A 20,592-nucleotide genomic window follows, 5' to 3' on the forward strand; every position below is an offset into this window, starting at 1 on the left:
AGAAGTATGTTTGAACACGTGGATTGATTTACATTCTTTGGAAAAAGAAAGATCCAACTTCCGAAGTCTCTTCTAGAATTTTCACGCGCGTATAATTGACTAACGATAGGTTGCGTGGTTTTAGAATTATAACGGTATACACACACACAAACAAACACATACACACACACACCTGAAAATTTTACAATCAAAAAGCTTTGATTAGGAGGAACCAAAATGTATTCACGAATATTAACATATACTATATATGCTATTAAAATCAAAAACTGCTATTAAAGTAGAGTATATTTAATTATTTACATTTATACAATTTTATTTGTATAAGACTGTTAAACATCAATAAATCAATAAAAAAAATAATAAAATTACCTCCTTTCTGATTGCACTTTTTAGCGGTGCTTGTGCTCCACCATTTTCAATTAGAAGACTTTTTGTACTACCTCCTTTTACTCTAACACTACTCCATCTTTGTTTTGGTATATCAGACGTACTATCGCATTGTTTATCACCGTCACGTACAGAATCATTTTTAGTCTGTAAAGAACTCAGGATCATCGAAGATGGTCTATCCGATTGCCCGAGGAGATGTTCCGACATCGTTCGTGGAGACTTGATATAAGTCATTGCACTAGGAATGAACGTATTTTTCGGTGGAATAGATTTCAAAAGTATTGACTTCAACTTTTTATCTCTTATTCATTAAGACATCACTTGCAGTTAACTTATTTTCTGTAAAAATCAAAATTCTCTGTTTTAATTCCTGTAGTATTCGTGTCGCCAAAATCCATGGCTGTTTTTATAAGAAACTAAGATTAGCATTGGTAATGGCCAAAAATGTATAGACTTACAAATGAAAATTTTTCTTTTTCTCCATGCACATTTCTTATTTGTTCTTTAACAATTTTCTTATTACACTGCATGCAACATTATTTTATTAGAATCTAATTCACGAAACTTATAGTTCCTTAAAGCATCTTTAAATACTTACACCTATTAAAATGTTCAAAAAGACTTTTTCGTCAAATGCTCTCAAGAAGCGGCAGTTCATTTCTCATAAATGCAGTAATTATGATTTCTTATTTTTTTTTTTTTGCTTAATTGCTTCTTCACCTTCAATAACATAATTAATATTTTTGTAAAAAAAATTAAATTTTGACTGATGTAATCTGGAAGTCCAATTGTATTTGAAATACATTTAATAAAGCATTTCTTAAATATAAACGATATCATTCATAATATTTTGCAACAAAAAATAAGTTATGTTTGGTGCAGTTCGTAAACAAAAATTGTTGTATTATCAATATTGTTATCATATTTTCAGAAGATATTATCATATATTTTTTAATTTTTCAAAGATGAAGCATATCTACTCCTAGTAAGCAGCGTTAGCTTAAACAAATCAACTTATTTAAATAAGCCTTGTTACTAAATATTGTTACATAAGAGCACTGTTCACAATGGAAAATGATTCTTAATCTAAACCTTTTGTCAACCGATACTTTGCAAAAATTATATCTGTGCGCTATCTTGTCCACTTTTTTGTGCAGCCACATCGGTCACATTGTGTGGGCTCTACAAATGAACTAGTTGCATTAGATATTCCCATCAACTGAACTTTTACGTTAGCGAAATTCCAATGAAATATTTTAGCATAATAAACGATTATCGCGTAACAGGTAAAGCTTAGTGTTGAAAAAAGTTTGCACGTGATAAAAAAAGTTAACCTATGGCAGTTGTTAGTAGTACTTGACATATGCTTGTATTTCATAAGATTTTACTTCGATCATTGTACTTATTTTCAATAATAACATTGAAGATGTGTCCATGTTAGATAGTATTATATATTTAATGAGTTTTGTATAGTGGTGCTTAATAAATTGTGAAAAACATATGCAGTCTGACGAAATATAAGCAAAAATTTTGCATAAATAAGTTGACCTTATGAATCTAATAACGATATGTTTCAAACATTATTTATTGATTCTTGTTATTTCATGAAATATAATTTGATACATTATATTAGTTTGATTCTTTAAAATTGCAATAATTAGGCTGTTTTCAAATCACATATTTATTTGAATGTCATTTTTGATATGACGAAGAAGATTAAAATACAAATTGTGTAGTCAAGATTAAATATGCTTGGATGGTAGGTTATTCATGTAACATAGATTCACAGCTTAATTTTAGCTCAATTTCTTTTCACTTTCCCTCTGGTTTCCTTACATTCTTTTTATCACTTTTCATACTTTTCTTCAAAATATTTTTTATATTTTCATTTCATAAACTTTTTGTCTTCAAATTTTAAAAACCTTATCAACCTCCATTGCTATAGTCTTGTGTTGGTAGTATCAATGAATTGAACAAACCATTACACACAATAAACATTGTGGCACGGGTAAAAAATGCCTTGACAGATGTGTGCTTTTTGCCTTGTTTATCAGTTGATTAAAAGAAGAGCATTAAAATCTAATACAACAAATTACAAATATTAGGTTGATCCAGAAACATATCTTGCATTATCTAGTTTATTGATAAATATGCATGACGTGTTCGTTTTTCAAATTGTATACATTAACTGTAACGTTATCTTTTATTCTAAGAAAACGTTGTGTAACATGTACGTAGAAAAATTCTAAAAAAGCATTTTCATGCCTTTGTGTTTGCACGAACTATACGTTCTAGTTTTGTAAAAATTATTCTATTTAAAGACCAAATGTTACTTATAATATTATTGTTCTGCGCACACAGTTACGCGCACATCTTGGACGTTTTGCACTACTATTTGACCTGGTGTTATTGATTTTCTATTTCTTTTATTGAGCTTTGTACAACTTGCTATTAAAACATGAATGATTCAAAAATGGTTATTAATTTTTTTTTCATACCTGAAATTCAGCTGGTTCATTATATTATGATCAAAAAACAGCTGGTTCATTATAGTATGATCAAAAAGATAGCAAGTTTAACATAAATAATTGCTGGGACTACCGCGATATTTATTACTGACATTATTCCTGGTCACTCAGGAAAATTTTTAGAATTTTATATTAATGTAGAAATATAAAGTACAATAAAGGCCTAAAAAAATACTGAATTGATTGAGGCATGTATATGTCTATTAAAATTATATTTATTCTTGATTGATTTACATACGATTGACAAAATTATAGCTATACCAAAATATCCTTTCAAACTATAAACTTTTGTAAAAACATGTAATTTAGCAAATTGTTTTCTACTTTAGTTTATTGAGTGACATTTCTTTTCAATTTTGAGTGCCATATAGAGCTACAGATCCCTATAGTTAAAAAAATATTGTTTCACATCAAGTATAATTTATCAAAAGTCACGTAGAAATATTTAAAATAATTGTATGTAGTTGAAGTAGTTAAACACAAATATACGAAGCTGAATTTTGCTTCCTCCTAGAGAAAGCTTTGTAATAGTAAAATTTGCAATTTTGCTAAATCGGCATAGGCAAACGTATTTGGAGGTATTTGGAGTTCGAATCATACGTTTTTAGAAAATGTCCGTGCGGATGGTGGTGTATGTATGTATACTGTCATAATACTGGAAGTACGCGACCAAACGTAATAAAATTTGACAAGCATATATATTTTCTGATTCTCAATTGGGAAAATTGTTTTTAATGAATCTGACAATTTTATGGTCATTTTATAACCATTTTTCTATTTTTGAAAAATTATATTTGCTTTTTTTTAATGATATGATTTAAACAATTCAGCAATAGTGTTTCTAAAAGGGCATTAAATTGCTTACTTCTTCCAACAAGATTGTCAAGATTGACCGTTCCGTTTAATTGTTATGATAAAAAGGGTGATTAAAAAAAAATATCTCCAAAACTAAATTGTTAAACGTTTTGAAAAATTTTAAGCCATTGTGGCAACGGGTATTTGAGCTATAATAAATCAAAACCAAAAAAAAAACTTTCTATGTTGTACGATTACGGAAGTAAAAAGACTTGAAATTAATTTGAATTTTAACTTTAATTGATTAAGTTGAAATTTCGGGAAAAGATAAACCATTGTTTACTTCGGCTAAGCTTTCGCAGCTTACGAAACCAATCAGTTTAAAAGATATTGAGATTCAAATTCATATGAACCTTATAACTTACTAACTAAAGTTTAGAATGTTTTGAGAAAATTCATTATTTTATGTGGTTCTGAGGACCCTATGGTATTTGAAATATTGAGATTTGAATTTATTCATGAAAATTATATGATTTAATATTGTGACTGATGGTGGAAGGGAACAGTGCCCATCTGACAGCTAGTCGGCACGATTCCGGTCCAACCATTCAAGTGTCACCCTTCCCCTACTTTAAAAATTTTGAACGAATCTTTCTGATTACAATAGTCTTTTGCTTAAAAAATTGCTCCTTCCGTAAAATAATTAAGGTTAAAAATATTTTTAACCTTAAAACAATAATATACTGTATATTTGAAAAATATTTTATTAATTGGAACTATACATTTAGTTGGAGGAAGCTACGTGTCAAAGAATTGGCAGCGGTTTTTTATTTTAGTTCATAATATTGAGTGAAAACATCTTTCTGGTGTATTTATTTAATATTTAATTATGTTTACTCCAGTAAAAGATCTTATAGCGTTTTACAAGTTTAAAACCATTTTGAAGGTTATATCTAAAGCTTATACATTGCTTTCATATTCTACCGCTTCTTTCAATATTTTCAATATGTTGATTTTCACTTGTATCGATTATAGACATTTTATATGGTAACAACAATGCTGATGGGAAGAGTGAACTTGGATAATTTTACTTTGTTGATTATTGATATCCAAAAAATAAATTAAGACTTGAAACAATAACGGTTACCAATAATTTACGTATTTGGATGCGCTTCCATATTGTTAAACTGCATACTTCAAATTTTAAGATAACTACAATTAAGATAACTAGATTTTCAAGATTTAACGAAATACGGAAATTTACGGAAATCTTTTTTGCATTGAAATAAGTTTACCGGATTTTAATACATGGAAAATTGATGTTGAAAAAATACGGACCATGTGACTAATTAAGTGATTTCGAATGAATTTTTTTCTTAAGTTTACTTTATCTACGTGCATTTTCAATTATTTGAGGCTCACTTGATCTTAAAGGTTATTTATTTGTTGAAAATGACTTGCGGAAATAAAGAAGATTAAAGTAAAACGCTCGATGCGAAAACTCAAAAACAACTATTTTTATCGATTTTTTAAATTTAAGATGCTTAGTTCTTGTGCTATTAAACTAACGAGTTTAATTTAAATAAGGTATTTCTTCAAGGCGATGTTGTAAGTGTCAGATCAAGGGGCGCAAAAGCGACCCGATGGCAAGTATATTACGGTGTCCCTTTACTAAACTGAAAACTTCGATCAAAATGTCACTGAAAAACATAGTTTATAGTCTAAAACTGCGGAGAAGAAATGTTCGTAGCTTATATAAATGATTTTGAACTTTGCCACAGTATCTCGTAAGTTTCAAAAACCGCTAATAACAATTTTTAAACTGTAAGTCGAAATTATTTTTAGAGAAAATGTGTTTTCCCCCATCTGATGATATTCCTCGGCGGTGATAAAAATATTGATTTGGCTGTATAGGTCTTCCCGAAGCAGGTGGTGTGGTGTGAAGGAGAACAAATTTTTCTATAACATTTCCTCTTCTTTTCTTAACGTTTCGACAGTCAATGCCGCCCTCATCAGAAAAAATTTTGGAGAATTACTCGATATACAATTTTCGAGAAGGCGCTTTTTCTCCTGTTCACCACACCACCTGCCTCAGGAAGACCGATACAGCCAAATATATATTTTGTAACTGGAAATCTTAGCATTTTAAGAAAAAAGTTATGTCGGAAAGTAGTAGACCTTTGAAAAATACAACTTTTTCCTGTTGACACCTGAACATAAAATAGTATATTGTGCAAATAGGGGGGAAAATTGGCTTTTTCTAGCGAGGGTGATGTTTTGAGCACGAGTGAGAGTCGAGGGCGCCGTAGGCGCCCGAGACGGACACGAGTGCTCAAAACATCACCGAGTCTGAAAAAGCCACTCCCCCCTTGTTACACATCGCACTTTTTTATGTTAAGTGCACGAATAGGCCACTTAATATTCATTTATTTAAAGCTCTGTACGCAAGAAACTTTCAAAAAGCCCTTGCTTTTCAATGATTATAATTGGAGTTTATATATAATACTAGCAAAAAACGCTTGCTTCGCTCACGAATTACAAATTAACTGTAATAATATTTAATTATTTGACGTGTCATTATTAAATATATTATTAGATATTAGATGTACAGTGTCCGGAAGAAATACTTTTGAATCTCGCGCGACAGTATGGCGGCGAGTTCGGTATCATCGGGGCTGACGCAGGAACGTTAGGTTAGCGGCAATTCTCGGGTTCGGTGGCGGTTCTATAAAATTGCGCGCATTCGGGTTAATCTGGAAGTGAAAAAATTTTAATTATAAAATCAAGCGAGTCGTCATTGTCGGGTAAGAATTATTTAAATAGTTAAATCGTAACTTTAAAGCCACTCGCTTTTGAAGAACACTGTATTTGATCAGTCTGGATAAGTTTAGCATTAGTTGCATACTAAATATTAATAAAAACGAAAACAATATCTTGATCTTTATTTATCACTATATTTCACATTAATCATAAACATTCTGAGGCGATAGATTAAGTAAGTTTTATAAGAAAAAAAGAATTTAGTCCTTTGAATCTAGTAGCGCCGAACCACAAGATGTATTCAATATGGAGATTGGAGAAATTCTTTTTGCATGATTGTCCATGAGTCCCAAAAAGAGAACTTATTATATTACGCATGTAGCATACGTGAAAATGAGAACCCATTTCAGGCGTAAAGTGTTACCTGTATTATCTGCATCTCAGTATGCTACTGTTGTTGTCCAATTTCTCAGCAACAGCATCACTCTAAATTTCAATCAAAGCAGTGAATACCACCAGCTCTTGATAACATTGCTAAATGTATTTTCTACAGTATCAAAACCTGATTCAAATGAACTTTCAGCTTGACTCTCCGGCATTTATCGACCACTAAGCTCTCCAATTTGTTCACTCCAATCTTGTATGTTTGTTATGGATGTGGATACACGTAACTTATTCAGCAAATTCCTTAATTTATGCTTATTTGGATTTCTGGGGCATTTATTAATTGAACTGTGTGATTCTGAAATATTTAGGCTGGAACTTTGTTACTTTGCAATGAAAAATGCGAAGATGTAAGCTTTTCTAGTTGGGTACCATATTAATGATGCATGCTAATAAATAAAGAAGTCACATCAAAAGGATCTTGATCCGAAGGTTGGAAAAGTTTACAGGCCATACATTAATGTATTTGATATTTGTTCCTACAATATTATTATTGGGAATTAGTATGCATTAAATTGATACAGTATAAGAATCATAAAAAGTAATAATACTTACTTAGTCAATTGTGGCTTGTCTAAAATGTGGAAATTGCGACGGAGACATACATTTTTCTAAAGAAGCAGCAAATGCCACCAGCTCGTACCTGCAAAAATTAATAAGTTTGACATTTAGGTTTTTTATTTGTCGTAAACAGCTCTTTTCTCCTTATATCGTCTTAGAGTACTTCATTGGCTGCTCATCATGTAGGAAAAGTATTAATAATAAGTATATAATTTGAAATTTAAAAACATACCTGTATCAAAATCCATTTTTACACATGCATCAGCTATCACAGGTAAATAAATAAGCATCTTTTAGAGGGTGTTTTACTTGTTGCCGAATGAAGTGACTAAAACGATCATAATTTGGATTAACAGCAAGAACTACATCTCCCAATAGAGTTTCTGGTTTTGTTGTTGTTACATTCAATGTTTCATCTGAGATTTAAATAGCAAGTTTAAAATGATTCTGGTACTTCGACAGACATGTATACAAACTATTACTTTATTACTTACTTGAATTTCTTAGGTGGTATGAAATTTCATAGATTTGACTAAAAGTTATTTTTCTGTCATAACCAGGTATTTCAAGACCAGTTAACTAAGCTTTTAACTCGATTAGACTTGGCGCAGTGCGCTGCGCGCACTGTAGTAGACTATAATTTCATTAACTTATTAAATGGAATATAAATGCTTGATTGATATTTTTAATATTTGTATTCTATCACGGAAATATATCAAACTTTAAAATATATGATTCATTTCGCGCTCATATAAATTTCAAAATTGCCGCGGTTTCGTCGCCAACTTCCTTTTAAAATTTTAAGGTTATGTCTCGAGAGTAGAATGTCTCTAAAATATTATAAATACACAAATTATAATTTGATATGTATTATAGTATTATATTACATTTTTAATATTAGAATCAATTTTAGAAATCAAAAACAAATCAAAAAATTCTAACAATACTTTTGACGCATGCGCACTTCATGAGCCAATCATATTGACGCATTCTTGGCTTCACTTCATCCGGTCATGACTTTTTTATATAGGGATACAACAGACTTCGCTGATCCAGCATATCCAGCAATTAATGCTTCAGTAACAGCTTGACTGTAATGCTACAAAAAACATATTTTAGAACTGCACACATTTTTGTTTGTTAATATTTATAAAATTATAATCTTTTATCACATATTGCTCATAGTAAAATATTCTCTTAACTAATATAAACTTTCCCCCAAAGTCTTTAACTGATTCTCTATTGTACTGCTTTTCTTTTTTTATCATTGGTTCAGAGGTCTAAAAATTCATCCTTGCTCATATCGCTTCTTTTTAATCCTTTGGTCTTATATAAATACTTTCCAACAACACCTTGTGTTGCTATGCCAGCGTGATCTAAGCCTGGTATCCAAAGTACTAAATAGCCTCTCATTCAATGACTAAATCAAAAATTAACACTTGTTATATTTACATAAATATATTGCTTTTCAGATAATTAAACATTAATCAGCTATACTCATATATATCCTGAAAGTAATTTTAGGTGTTTGGTGCGCAAAGTGCTTGTCTTTTATGGAAGCTCTATTTACGATCAACTTTCTCACAAGTTGGTAATCATCTAAAAGCACTGCATGATAGAGAGGCGTATGAAAAGACTCCGTTCTTTCTTCTCGTCTCACTCTAAAATTTTTATCCAAAAGAAACTGAACAATGGTCTTATGTTGCCTGCTTATTGGAGCCATCAGAAGCTTATAATCAAACCATTTTTCATTGTGTGCCAAGTATTTGGGTTTAAACGCATTTTAGACATTCATATAAGTGCCATTTTGCACATTGCAAAAAAACTAGTCTTGAATCTTCATTAATATATATACTAGTCATCTTGATATATATAAAACCCAATAGTGAACGTATTTACAAAAGTTGATTCAACATCTATATCAAAAGAAAAATGATTTGTGTTAACAATTATATTTTTATGATATTATGTATTATATATTACAATAATGATTTTTTACCTTATTCATTAATACTAAGTGTAGATCGACGTAAGAACTAGTGTAATCTGATTGATTGCGTCACCGGACCGGTTATAAAAAGCGCAACATCACAATATATAGTACTTCAGAAGAAGCTTGAAAATGGCGGAAAACTTTCAATGATGTTGTAAAATGAAATAAAATTGTTAATTTTCTAATTGCTATATAATGAAAGGGAATATTTACCATCCTTTTGCGTCGAAAAAGTTTTCTCATCCATCGCTACGGTTCTTCTCCATTCTGCTTCCGTGTTATTTCCGTGCTGATTAGCATACACCAAACAAACTTGCAGATCGTTTTCTAATATCGCCTCTTTACGGACTGCTTTACGAAACCTTATAGCTGTTCTGGTTTTGAGAAATTTCCTGATAGTTCTCTTTATAACGTCCAAATCCAAAAGGTCAGGCAATCTTGAAATCGATTAAAATGGGTTTGCGCGCAAAGTTTGAACTACTTGTTGCAAATCTTCGGCGTTCAAGGAGTGATGCCTACCACTATTACCTCTTCTTGAATTACGAATTCTTCAAATCTTTGTATCCAATTTCTCACTGTCATCGCGTACAGTTGTGACGAGACACGAGTCTCGCACATAAACATGTGTGAAGAACACCGAACCGATAAACTGAGGTCGCAACCGTAGAATCGCGATTGTATCGAAATCACGTAACCGTACTTGAAATTTGTTAACCGCGTTAGTTTAAACAATACAAATTATAAAGGCAAAATATTCTTAACGAAGCCCGTGATTGATTTCTGTTTCAGACGAAATTTAACAACTGACCCCACACGCTTTTGTTTTGTTACTAAATATACTTTATGATTGTTAAAATATAAAAACGGACTCATTACTTTTTCTTTTCCCTATCCAGATCCTGGAACTGACTGACTATCCAGTCTCTCGGGGAAAGTCATACCGTTGCACAGTTAAAATATTACGTGATTTGAGCAGAGCTGTCTTCTCTCTACCACAACGCGCACATTGCTCTTAGATTCGCCTCATTTCCATAAAACGGCATTTTCGAAATTGTAGAGAAAAACAGATATGAATAACGTAAAATTATAACCGTGATTGACACGACGACATTTTAAAAACAATTAAAAGATAAAACTTACTAATACAACGCCATACATTATTAGAATTATAAAAACTATTTTGTTTTGAATTATATACCAATTTAACAGAAAAGTGATGCTCGGAAATTTGTAATACTAATAATAATTATAATAATAATAATACTAATAATTTGTAATAGATTTAAGGAATTATTAATAATTATACGGTTAAGAAATTATATTTTATAGATTGTATATATATTTTTCATTTATTCGAAACAGTATATTATTTCCATTATAAATGTAAAATAATATAATTTTACAAAATTAAAATTTTTTAAATTTAAATACAAATGTAATATATATATATATATATATAAAATATATGCATACAATCATAATGTGAACATTTTTACAAAATTATTGGGAATGTGCGCAAGTTGCGACACAAATGCCAATCTATTGGTTCTAGATCAACCGTTATCGCGTAGCCTCTGTTTAAAAATCTCCTGATTCGTCCGTACTGAGTTCTGAAAAAATCCCACATCGCCTGCACCTCCGCTACTGTAACAACAAAGATAACAAAACAACATCTTAGTTATACGTTGCTACAAAATGTTCAGAATTGGTGGTGCAAGAACAAGTAAATTAAAAACATACCGTCAATTGTCCTGCTGAACTCCTTGTTCTTGTTAATGCGGAGTGCAATGGCGATATAAAATTTAACTTTTAGCAGCTGGAGTCATCCACTGCGAGCTTGGAATGTATAAAGCTCATCCTTTATGAAAATGGGGAGGATACGGTGAGAATGGAACATATCTGCCTCTTCCAAACCGATATCCAGCATCGCAATATGGTAGTCTGTAAAAAAAGAAGCAACGAATACATTGACAAATCGCTGCCAATTCTTTGGCACGTTGCTTTCTTCAAGATTATGTATTGCTTTTATATTAGAATTGTTTTTACTTCATATATAATTCTTTAAAGTTTTTCTACACTCTAAACCCCAAAGTAGAAAAATTGACGTTAGGAAGTATGAATAAATCAGTTTATACTTTAGGAATAGAATAACTCTTTAGATTTGTACTTTAAGAAAGATTAAATTGATGACTTGATACTTTGGAATCGCATGAAAACATTTTAAAAGTGTAAAGAAGAAAATCTAAACTTCTGAAAAAGTTTAGATTGACAGTTTTAAACTTTCCAAAAGTTGAAATTGATCATGTTCAACTTTACAAAAGTTTAAATTGACCAATTCAACTTTCCAAAAGTATAAAATTTCATGAGACTGTTTCAAAAGTTTAAAAATAACATTTTAACCTTTCGGAAAAGTTCAAATTTGTAATTTCAAACTTTCTGAAAGTTTAAAAGTTCACGGGAAAACGATGAATATTTAAAAATAAGTTTTTAAACTTTAGTCAAAGTTTGAATTTATACTTTTAAACTTTCTAAAAGTTTAAAATATCACGGGACCATCCCTGGTAGGAACGTTGCCGGTTTTTCTAGCAGAATTCGTCTAGAAATGAACATTATCAGTAGATTCTGTCTGGTTGATCTATCTGAAAACCCTATACTGGTCACATGAATTTTGCACGTCGTTCTCGGTAGAATATCGAGAACAAATAAAAGTAATAAAAATAAGGCTTTTTATTCCTTTTAAATGGATTTAAATATGGGCATTAGGTACCTCAAAGAGCGTTGCCATCGCGATATTCGTGTTCAGCGACCTCGAAAACTCCGAAGTAACGAGTTTCGACAAATCATATTATTAATTCCCTGCAAAACTCTAAGAGACGACGTTGAAACAGTCCGCCCTGGACACCAGGTATCTCGGAGACCGTCGCCGTCGCGATATTCGTGTTCAGTGATCCCAAAAACCCCCGAATAGCAGAACTGGATTAATTTCCTTTAATATTTACCAAGTTGTTAATTATTCATTGTCTTTTTTCAATGCACTTCTAAAATGCATATTTTTAATGCACAAACGTATTTTTCAAAAAGTAATTTATCACTATAGGTCACAAAGTTTGTGGACGCTCTCACGAATCGAATGCAAAAACCGCATTAAGATCCAATTTACTGATCAAAAAATCGACAGTTAAGCTGTTTTCAGTGCTTTAATTCCTCGACAGAAAATATAGGTTGTAGTTTCACGGGATTTATTTTTTACGCGAATATGAAGAAAATTATTATTCCTGCAGTTCTAAACAATCCTTTGAAATTTTAATTATTATTATAACATATTTAAATCCATTTAAAAGGAATACAAAGCCTTATATTTATTACTTTTATTTGTTCTCGATATTCTACCGAGAACGACGTGCACAATTCATGTGACCAGTATAGAGGGTAGATCAACCAGACAGAAGCTACTGATAATGTTCATTTCTAGACGAATCTGACCCATGAAATGACTTTGAATTAAAGTTGTGTATAGTCGTAATAACCTTCAATGTATGGGACAAGACTACATTAAGGTTCAAAAATAAACTGTGAAATCATTGTTGATCAGATATTATGACTTTATTGTAATCTCCTAACGATCAGGTCCTAGTGTGACCTTCTCTCACAAGTTGTCGCCGAGAACTGACGCTCTACTCATTAAACGCCGCCCAAAACTCGAGCCCGCTAGAACAAAGACGCTTTCCCGACGACTACCGAAGGGACTCGAAGCAGTTCGCGCGCTCCTCTATATCTATAGCTATACACAGCCAGTCATATGCCCGCTCGAACGCCTCTCGCCACTCGACTCTCTGGCCTGGAAGTCACAGATCGGCCCTTTAGCCTCTCCGCACTGAAAGTGACCTTCAAAATCCGTAGAGTAAGCTCCCTACTGAGGTCGTGGCAGTCTAAGAATGATTATAAAATCACTCCTAACCGTATTGGCCTGAAGCCACGAATCGCCTTGTCGATTCGCGCATATGAGAGCCAAATGACGGAAAAACGTTCGCTAAAACTACTAATAGGTATAATATATTATTAATAAAGAATAAATACGCCGCACTTACTCTTATACCTAGTAGTCCTCGGTTACGTCCGGAACAATCATGTTTTTTTAAGAAAGTTTCGACATTTAGTTTTCGAGTTAAAACGATTTCAAAAAATTACGCTTTATGGTGTATTGTAATTTTATTCACTTTCAGGTACGTACTAAGCAATTCACTTTTATTAACTTTTCCAATAACTTTATTAGCAAAAACTGAAATCTCAAAACTAAAAAATCACCATAGAAAAAAACGCATCCAAAAAATGTAAAAATGGACTGTTTTCCCACTGTGTACTAGTAAGAAAAAATGTGAATTGGTGGGTTAAAATGCACTAAGTAGAAGCTGAGATACAGGCATATACGAACAAACACACACACGCACACACTGGCTCTAGAAGAAATACAGCTGTTTGGATCTGCGAATGATAAGGTCGAGCAGATAATGGAAAATATTAGCTAAGCCTGCAACGCAATGATGCCAAGGAGGGCCCCCAACAATAGATGACCACCAGTATACTGCTGAGATAAAGAAATTGACGCGGCCCGCAAAGAGTGTCATCGAACCAGAAGACGGGAACAGCAGACTCAGAAGAAATACTACAAGATTGGTCGTGGTAGAGAAATAGTAAACGCCCTAAATAAAGAAATGAAGGATGTTAAATGAATACTCAAAAAAAAATCCAAGAAAATAAACGACGGTGCCAGAAAGAGTTACAGGACGAGGTTGAGCTGGATCCCTGGACGCGACCGTACCAAGTGGTAATAAAGAAGATAAAGGGAGGTTATATCCTCCCTCCTAAGAGCCGGAATTGCTGGACCGAATTGTGACCATGTGACGAGACACGAGTCTCGCACATATAAATATACATGAGGACGGCCGTGATAAACGTAAACATGCGCAACGAGCAAATACACATGACGCGAAATGGGCGCGCGCGCGACCCCCCCCCCCCCTCCCAGTCCAGCCCGCGAATATGTATATACATAAATAAAAAAAATACTATTGGATAGATCTGTATTGAAAAATCAAAATAAAAAATTGAAATATTTACAACTTTGGAATACTTGTATCTCTCTAAGCGAGCATAATAATAGACATTTAAATATGGCAAAAAATTTCTCAGGGGCTACTTCAATTTGCCCTGTAGCCAAATATCAAAAATATTCAATTATTATTATGTAAAAAATAGAAAAACGATTGCAGATTATAACTCCCTGAATTCCGACATTACAGATTTTTCGTTGCAACTGCGTCACTATTGTGCGCATGGTTCGCTGTCGTGTCCAATACCAGAAAACTTTTCAAATTCACTCACGTTTATAATAATATAATCGATTTACTTTGCACATGTCTCAATAATAATATTACTAAACCAAGCATGTCGCAATCATATGTTATGAAACTAATAGTTAGTTTAAGGGATCAATATAATTCTTATATCTCCGTTATTTTATAAAATAAATCGTTGAAAAACCTCTTTCGATTAACACAAAAACGAACTCATCGATTTACTTTGTACATTTACCTATATTGATAATACTAAACCGAGCGTGTCCCACTCGTATCAATATCAAGTGGCGCGGGAGCGCCACGAAGGCGAGTTTGAGAAGCAGACGACGCCGCGGCGCCCGTGACACTATTTACTTCTATATTGGTCTCTCGAATTTTCAATTAAGGAAATAAATTATTTATCATTCATGTAACCAGCTAATTTTGATAAATGTTTATACTGGTATGCCAAACTATGATTTTAAACCAAAATATCAGCAATAAACCAGCTTTAACATAATAAACAAGTATGCAGGTGAACAAAAATGCTGAAATCACTTGCTTAATTTTTCTTCAGCCCAAAAAGTGGTAAGACCGTTAAGTCAGCTGCGTGCAGTTTGACCGAGTGGTTAGACTGTGAAGTTGGCCGCACAAGCTATTGAGCCTACATTGTCTGCTCCTCTGCTTGAATTATAAATGTGTGCTCCGTAGTATTCGGTGTTTTGGTGTAAAAATCTTTCAAGGAAGGTGTCTAGATAAATAGGGTAGCTGATGACGACGTCTAGGTGGTGCGCTCCGTGATTTTTGGTGTTTAGATAAATAAATCATACGAGGACGGCATCTAGGTGTACAGGGCGGCCGATGGCGAGGTCTAGGTAGTTCGCACCGTGGTTTTTGGTGTCTAGGTGTAGAAATAATTCGAGGGCGGTACCTAGGTGTACAGGGTGGCCGATGACGAGGTCTAGGTAGTTCGCTCCGTGGCTTTTGGTGTTGAAATAATTCGAGGGCGGTGTCTAGGTGTACAGGGTGGCCGATGACGAGTTCTAGGTAGTTCGCTCCGTGGTTTTTGGTGTCTAGGTGTAAAAATCATTTGAACGCGGTGTCCAGGTGTACAGGGTGGCCGATGACGAGGTCTAGGTCGTGCGCTCCGTGGCTTTTGGTGTTGAAATAATTCGAGGGCGGTGTCTAGGTGTACAGGGTGGCCGATGACGAGGTCTAGGTAGTTTGCTCCGTGGTTTTTGGTGTCTAGGTGTAAAAATCACTTGAACGCGGTGTCCAGGTGTACAGGGTGGCCGATGACGACGTCTAGGTGGTGCGCTCCGTGATTTTTGGTGTTTAGATAAATAAATCATACGAGGACGGCATCTAGGTGTACAGGGCGGCCGATGACGAGGTCTAGGTCGTGCGCTCCGTGGCTTTTGGTGTTGAAATAATTCGAGGGCGGTGTCTAGGTGTACAGGGTGGCCGATGACGAGTTCTAGGTAGTTCGCTCCGTGGTTTTTGGTGTCTAGGTGTAAAAATCATTTGAACGCGGTGTCCAGGTGTACAGGGTGGCCGATGACGAGGTCTAGGTAGTTCGCTCCGTGGCTTTTGGTGTTGAAATAATTCGAGGGCGGTGTCTAGGTGTACAGGGTGGCCGATGACGAGTTCTAGGTAGTTCGCTCCGTGGTTTTTGGTGTCTAGGTGTAAAAATCATTTGAACGCGGTGTCCAGGTGTACAGGGTGGCCGATGACGAGGTCTAGGTCGTGCGCTCCGTGGCTTTTGGTGTTGAAATAATTCGAGGGCGGTGTCTAGGTGTACAGGGTGGCCGATGACGAGGTCTAGGTAGTTTGCTCCGTGGTTTTTGGTGTCTAGGTGTAAAAATCACTTGAACGCGGTGTCCAGGTGTACAGGGTGGCCGATGACGAGGTCTAGGTCGTGCGCTTCGTGGTTTTTGGTGTCTAGGTAAATAAATCATACGATGACGGCGTCTAGGTGTACAGGGTGTCCGATAACGAGGTCTGGATACTTCGCGCCGTGGGTTTTGGTGTCTTGGCGTAGAAATAATTCAAGGGTGGTGTATATCAACAATCAGTGATCTCATGTTAGTGATAAAAATGTTACAAAAAAGCTTTGATCTAAAGGTGCTAAATATGCTTATATTTTATTTCTACGACGTCGAATATGAAATACTCAAAAAATTTTACTAAAAAGGATTGAAATCTCTAAAAAAAATAACTTTTAAAAAAGTAAAAAGTTAGGCAAGTTTAATATATTTCGCAACAAAATTACAGATTGAAAAGTACTAAGATCAATCAAACAAAGTCAAGTTTATTATATTTAATCGTGATGAAGCAAGGAACAACTCTCAAGATAATTACTACGTAACTTGCCATGCCCGTTTCATTGTACTTATGCTGTTTGTATGACGTTCTAATACATAAAAGGAAATTTTAGTTGTTCACCAATAAACAAAATTAAACGGGCATGGCAAGTTACGTAATACTTATCTTGAGAGTTGTTCCTTGCTTCATCACGATTAAATATAATAAACTTGACTTTGTTTGATTGATCTTAGTACTTTTCAATCTGTAATTTTGTTGCGAAATATATTAAACTTGCCTAACTTTTTACTTTTTTAAAAGTTATTTTTTTAGAGATAATTTAATGTCTATTATTTCGTGAAGTTAATCGATGAGAAGCCTTCTTCAATAAGCGGACAAATGAACCCATAGATTCACAGATTCACTTTTCTATAGATCATAATATTAACTGCCGAGCACATATGTAGACCCTTACTCGGTATACGTTATTCTCGCGAAATACACGCTGGAAGCTACTTCCCTATGAAAAATAAAGTACTCTATGGAAAATAGTTTTGTTTCATGCTGCTATTGTAGAGCCACAGAATTTGAGAATTTCGTATTGGAAATTTTTGTATAATCTTTCAGGAGGAAGGTAAATACGGCAACTTCTTTTTATTTCTAATTATTACATACTAGGTATTAATTAGCTTTACTTTTTCAGAATTGCTGTCATGTCTCGCATACCAATAGACGAATTTGGTTTAGAGAGTAGCAAACATTTGCAAGAAATTCTTAAAATATCAAAAACAGACGATAAACACGTTTATACTTTTTAAAGAGAGAATAGAAATCGTATTTTTCTATTACTTGATAAACACCAAAGACATTCCAGCAGTTAAAGAGAAATCGGAAACAAACTGTTAAACGTTTTTTGTAAAGTTATTACACGTTCTACTAAGTTGCCTCAATCAAATATTTTTAACAAAACATAATATCTAATTGTTAGATATGAAAAATATGTAAAAAACTCTGTAAAGTTTAACGAGAAAACTACTTATATTCATTTGGTAAAAAAAATAGGCAATTTAATTTATTTTATATTATAATATATATAATGAGCGATCAAACTATGTATAGTATTAGCTGTACTAAATGTTCTTGTTGAAATTCACGAATACTAATTTATCAAAACAATCGTGCCTATATTAAATTGTGATGGTTTAATGATTTTTGTCATACTCTTTTACAATTAAAACTTGGTTGATCATTTATGCACTTATTGTGTCTATAGGTTTTTTAATTCTTAAAGGATGTGCATTTGACAAGGATTATTTTTTTACTACTTTTGTTTTATCTATGGTTAATACACTCGGTACAAAACTTATTTTTTCACTATTATATGGAATAATGGTTAATAATGTATGTACAAATATATTTGATTCTCAAGTTAATAGTTGTAAAAAAGGGATAGTTGGTTGAAGTATGGAGATCACAAACGAACAATAAAATTTATATAAAACTGAACTTTTTCTCTATTTATTAAGTATATTACAAACAAGCCACTGTACTTTTTAAAATTAATTAGACCTTATAGAAAAATACGCATCTCTGATATATTACAAAAACTTCATTAAAAAATATCTTAATCATATAGCGACTTTTTTTAGCAATTTCAAAGACTCAGACTGACTTGTGACTTTTGTCAACTGAGCTTGTACATTGGCAATTTTTACAGCGAGGTAAAGAGCGTCCTGAAAATGTTTCTGCGCGGTTTTCAAACTCTGTGGTACTAGAACACCAAACCATTTGATAGGATCCTGTGGCGTCTCCTCCTCCTTGTTCGACTTCTTCAAACTTATATCAAAATTTGGAATGTCTTTGATTTTCTCTTGCTCGCCCTTACTATAGCTATTCGATTATGCTTCAGTGTCTCAGTGACGTGTTGAAATATCGGAATTCTCTAATAATAATTGAATATTTTTGATATTTGGCTGCAGGGCAAATTGAAATAGCCCCTGAGCAATTTTTTGCCATATTTAAAATTCTGTTATTATACTCGCTTAGTGAGGTACAAGTATTCCAAAGTTGTAAATATTTCAATTTTTTATTTTGATTTTTCCTATAAAGACCAAGGCGGGCAAATTAAAATAATAACGTGGGTGGACTGAGCAAATTCAGATCTATCCAATAGTATTTTTTTTATTTATGTATATACATATTTGCGGGCTGAACTGGGGGGGGGGGGGGGTGCCGCGCGCGCGTAACATTCACAAGGCGAGTCCGCACGAAGCGAAGCGAGCGCGCGCGCGCAACAACCGCAAGGCGAGTCTGCACGAGCGCGAAGCGCGACAGCCGACAAACAGCTTAGCAACGACGCGCCAGGCCGCGCGAGCGGCGTACACGCTCAGACGTATCCGCACCGCGCGCCTTTATAAGGCGGACAGCGCAACACGGTAGACAGTTCTACTCGAGCTCCACTCCAAGTAGCATCTTGCGCACACGTTACTACAGGGAACAGCGAGAGATAGATCTGCGCCGACGAAGTCGTCTCGTGAGCACACGTGACGACTTGGTAGACGAACCGAAACTCGTATCTCCGAACCCCGAAACTCCGAATTGCCGTCGTGAGCACACGTGACGATACCCGGTGCCACCGTGAAAATCCTAACCAACAAAGCCAGCCTTACGCCGACATCTCACGACTCGCTTTACCTCTGTGCGCACACAGGATAAAGAGAGGAACGAGACGAGCGACGAAGATTTGTGGAGCCGTGCGCACACGACTTCATAAATCCGAGGGATAACCTCAAAATCCCGTTACACTATCCTGGCCGCTACTGTGCGCACACAGGGCGGTCGAGATTGTTGTTACGCAAGTCACCCGGATCGGTGTAGCCGTGCGCACACGACTCCACCGTACCGAATGAAATCCTAATCTCCAAACCCATCCCCGATCCGTCATACCGTCACCGTACCGAAACACCGTAGCCGTAACCACCGACGCATTGTTGTAGCGAAATCGCGTAGATATTTTTGTAAATTGTTAACAGCGCTAGTTTAAACAATTCCATTTGTAAAGGCGAAATATTCTTAATCAAGCGCATAATTGATTTCTGTTTCAGACGGGATTTAACAACTGATTCCCAATTACTATTATCTACTTAAGGAAATATATTTTGTTAACATTAAGAACATAAGAACAGACTCTTTTATTGCCCCTTTCCCCAATCCAGATCCTGGAACCGACTGACTGTCCAACATCCTGGAGAAAGTTGAACCGTTACAACCACACTGTTTCCTGTTCAACTGGAAGTAACAGCTATTCCTAAAGCGGAGGCAAATGACGCAATTATTCCAACAATCACCACAGAGGAATTACTGGCTGCATGCAAAAGAATTGGGAACAACAAGGTTCCAGGCCTGGATGGCATACCCAATATTGCATTGAAACAAGCTATACAGGCACGCCCTGTTGTCTTTGTGGAATTGTACGATTCAT

At 34.3% G+C, this 20,592-nt stretch overlaps 1 protein-coding gene and 2 long non-coding RNA genes across 13 annotated transcripts in view; 1 reads left to right on the forward strand and 2 right to left on the reverse strand.

The window, feature by feature from the left end:
* The window catches only part of LOC100117692 (potassium voltage-gated channel subfamily H member 6), a 536,423-nt gene extending 533,516 nt beyond the window's left edge, over window positions 1-2,907 (reverse strand). For 2 of the 9 annotated variants that reach the window (XM_031932880.1, XM_031932879.1), the window contains exons 1-2: window positions 849-2,789; window positions 370-729 (exon numbers count right to left, since the gene is read on the reverse strand). In XM_031932880.1, coding sequence (XP_031788740.1) covers window positions 370-624 — 255 coding nt within the window. In that variant the 5' untranslated portion in view covers window positions 625-729; window positions 849-2,789. The other 7 variants (XM_031932881.1, XM_032602146.1, XM_031932885.1 and 4 more) reach the window with 7 other exon arrangements.
* Window positions 2,908-6,270: 3,363 nt separating this feature from the next.
* LOC107981109 lies at window positions 6,271-8,109 on the reverse strand. 3 transcript variants are annotated; one of them, XR_004228061.2, is made up of 6 exons: window positions 7,973-8,057; window positions 7,881-7,894; window positions 7,711-7,806; window positions 7,473-7,560; window positions 6,549-7,396; window positions 6,271-6,466 (listed from the first exon to the last, which is right to left on the reverse strand). It is a non-coding gene; the product is annotated as an uncharacterized LOC107981109 (long non-coding RNA). The 3 variants fall into 3 exon arrangements; XR_001729173.2 differs by having other exon boundaries at window positions 7,711-7,894; window positions 7,973-8,109; XR_004228060.1 differs by lacking the exon at window positions 7,881-7,894 and having other exon boundaries at window positions 7,973-8,066.
* A 9,346-nt stretch (window positions 8,110-17,455) lies between these two features.
* On the forward strand, window positions 17,456-18,617 carry LOC116417816. The gene is made up of 2 exons (XR_004228062.2): window positions 17,456-17,745; window positions 17,815-18,617. It is a non-coding gene; the product is annotated as an uncharacterized LOC116417816 (long non-coding RNA).
* Window positions 18,618-20,592: the final 1,975 nt, after the last annotated feature.

This window comes from Nasonia vitripennis, assembly GCF_009193385.2.
Source record: "Nasonia vitripennis strain AsymCx chromosome 5 unlocalized genomic scaffold, Nvit_psr_1.1 chr5_random0003, whole genome shotgun sequence".
NCBI lineage: Eukaryota > Metazoa > Arthropoda > Insecta > Hymenoptera > Pteromalidae > Nasonia > Nasonia vitripennis.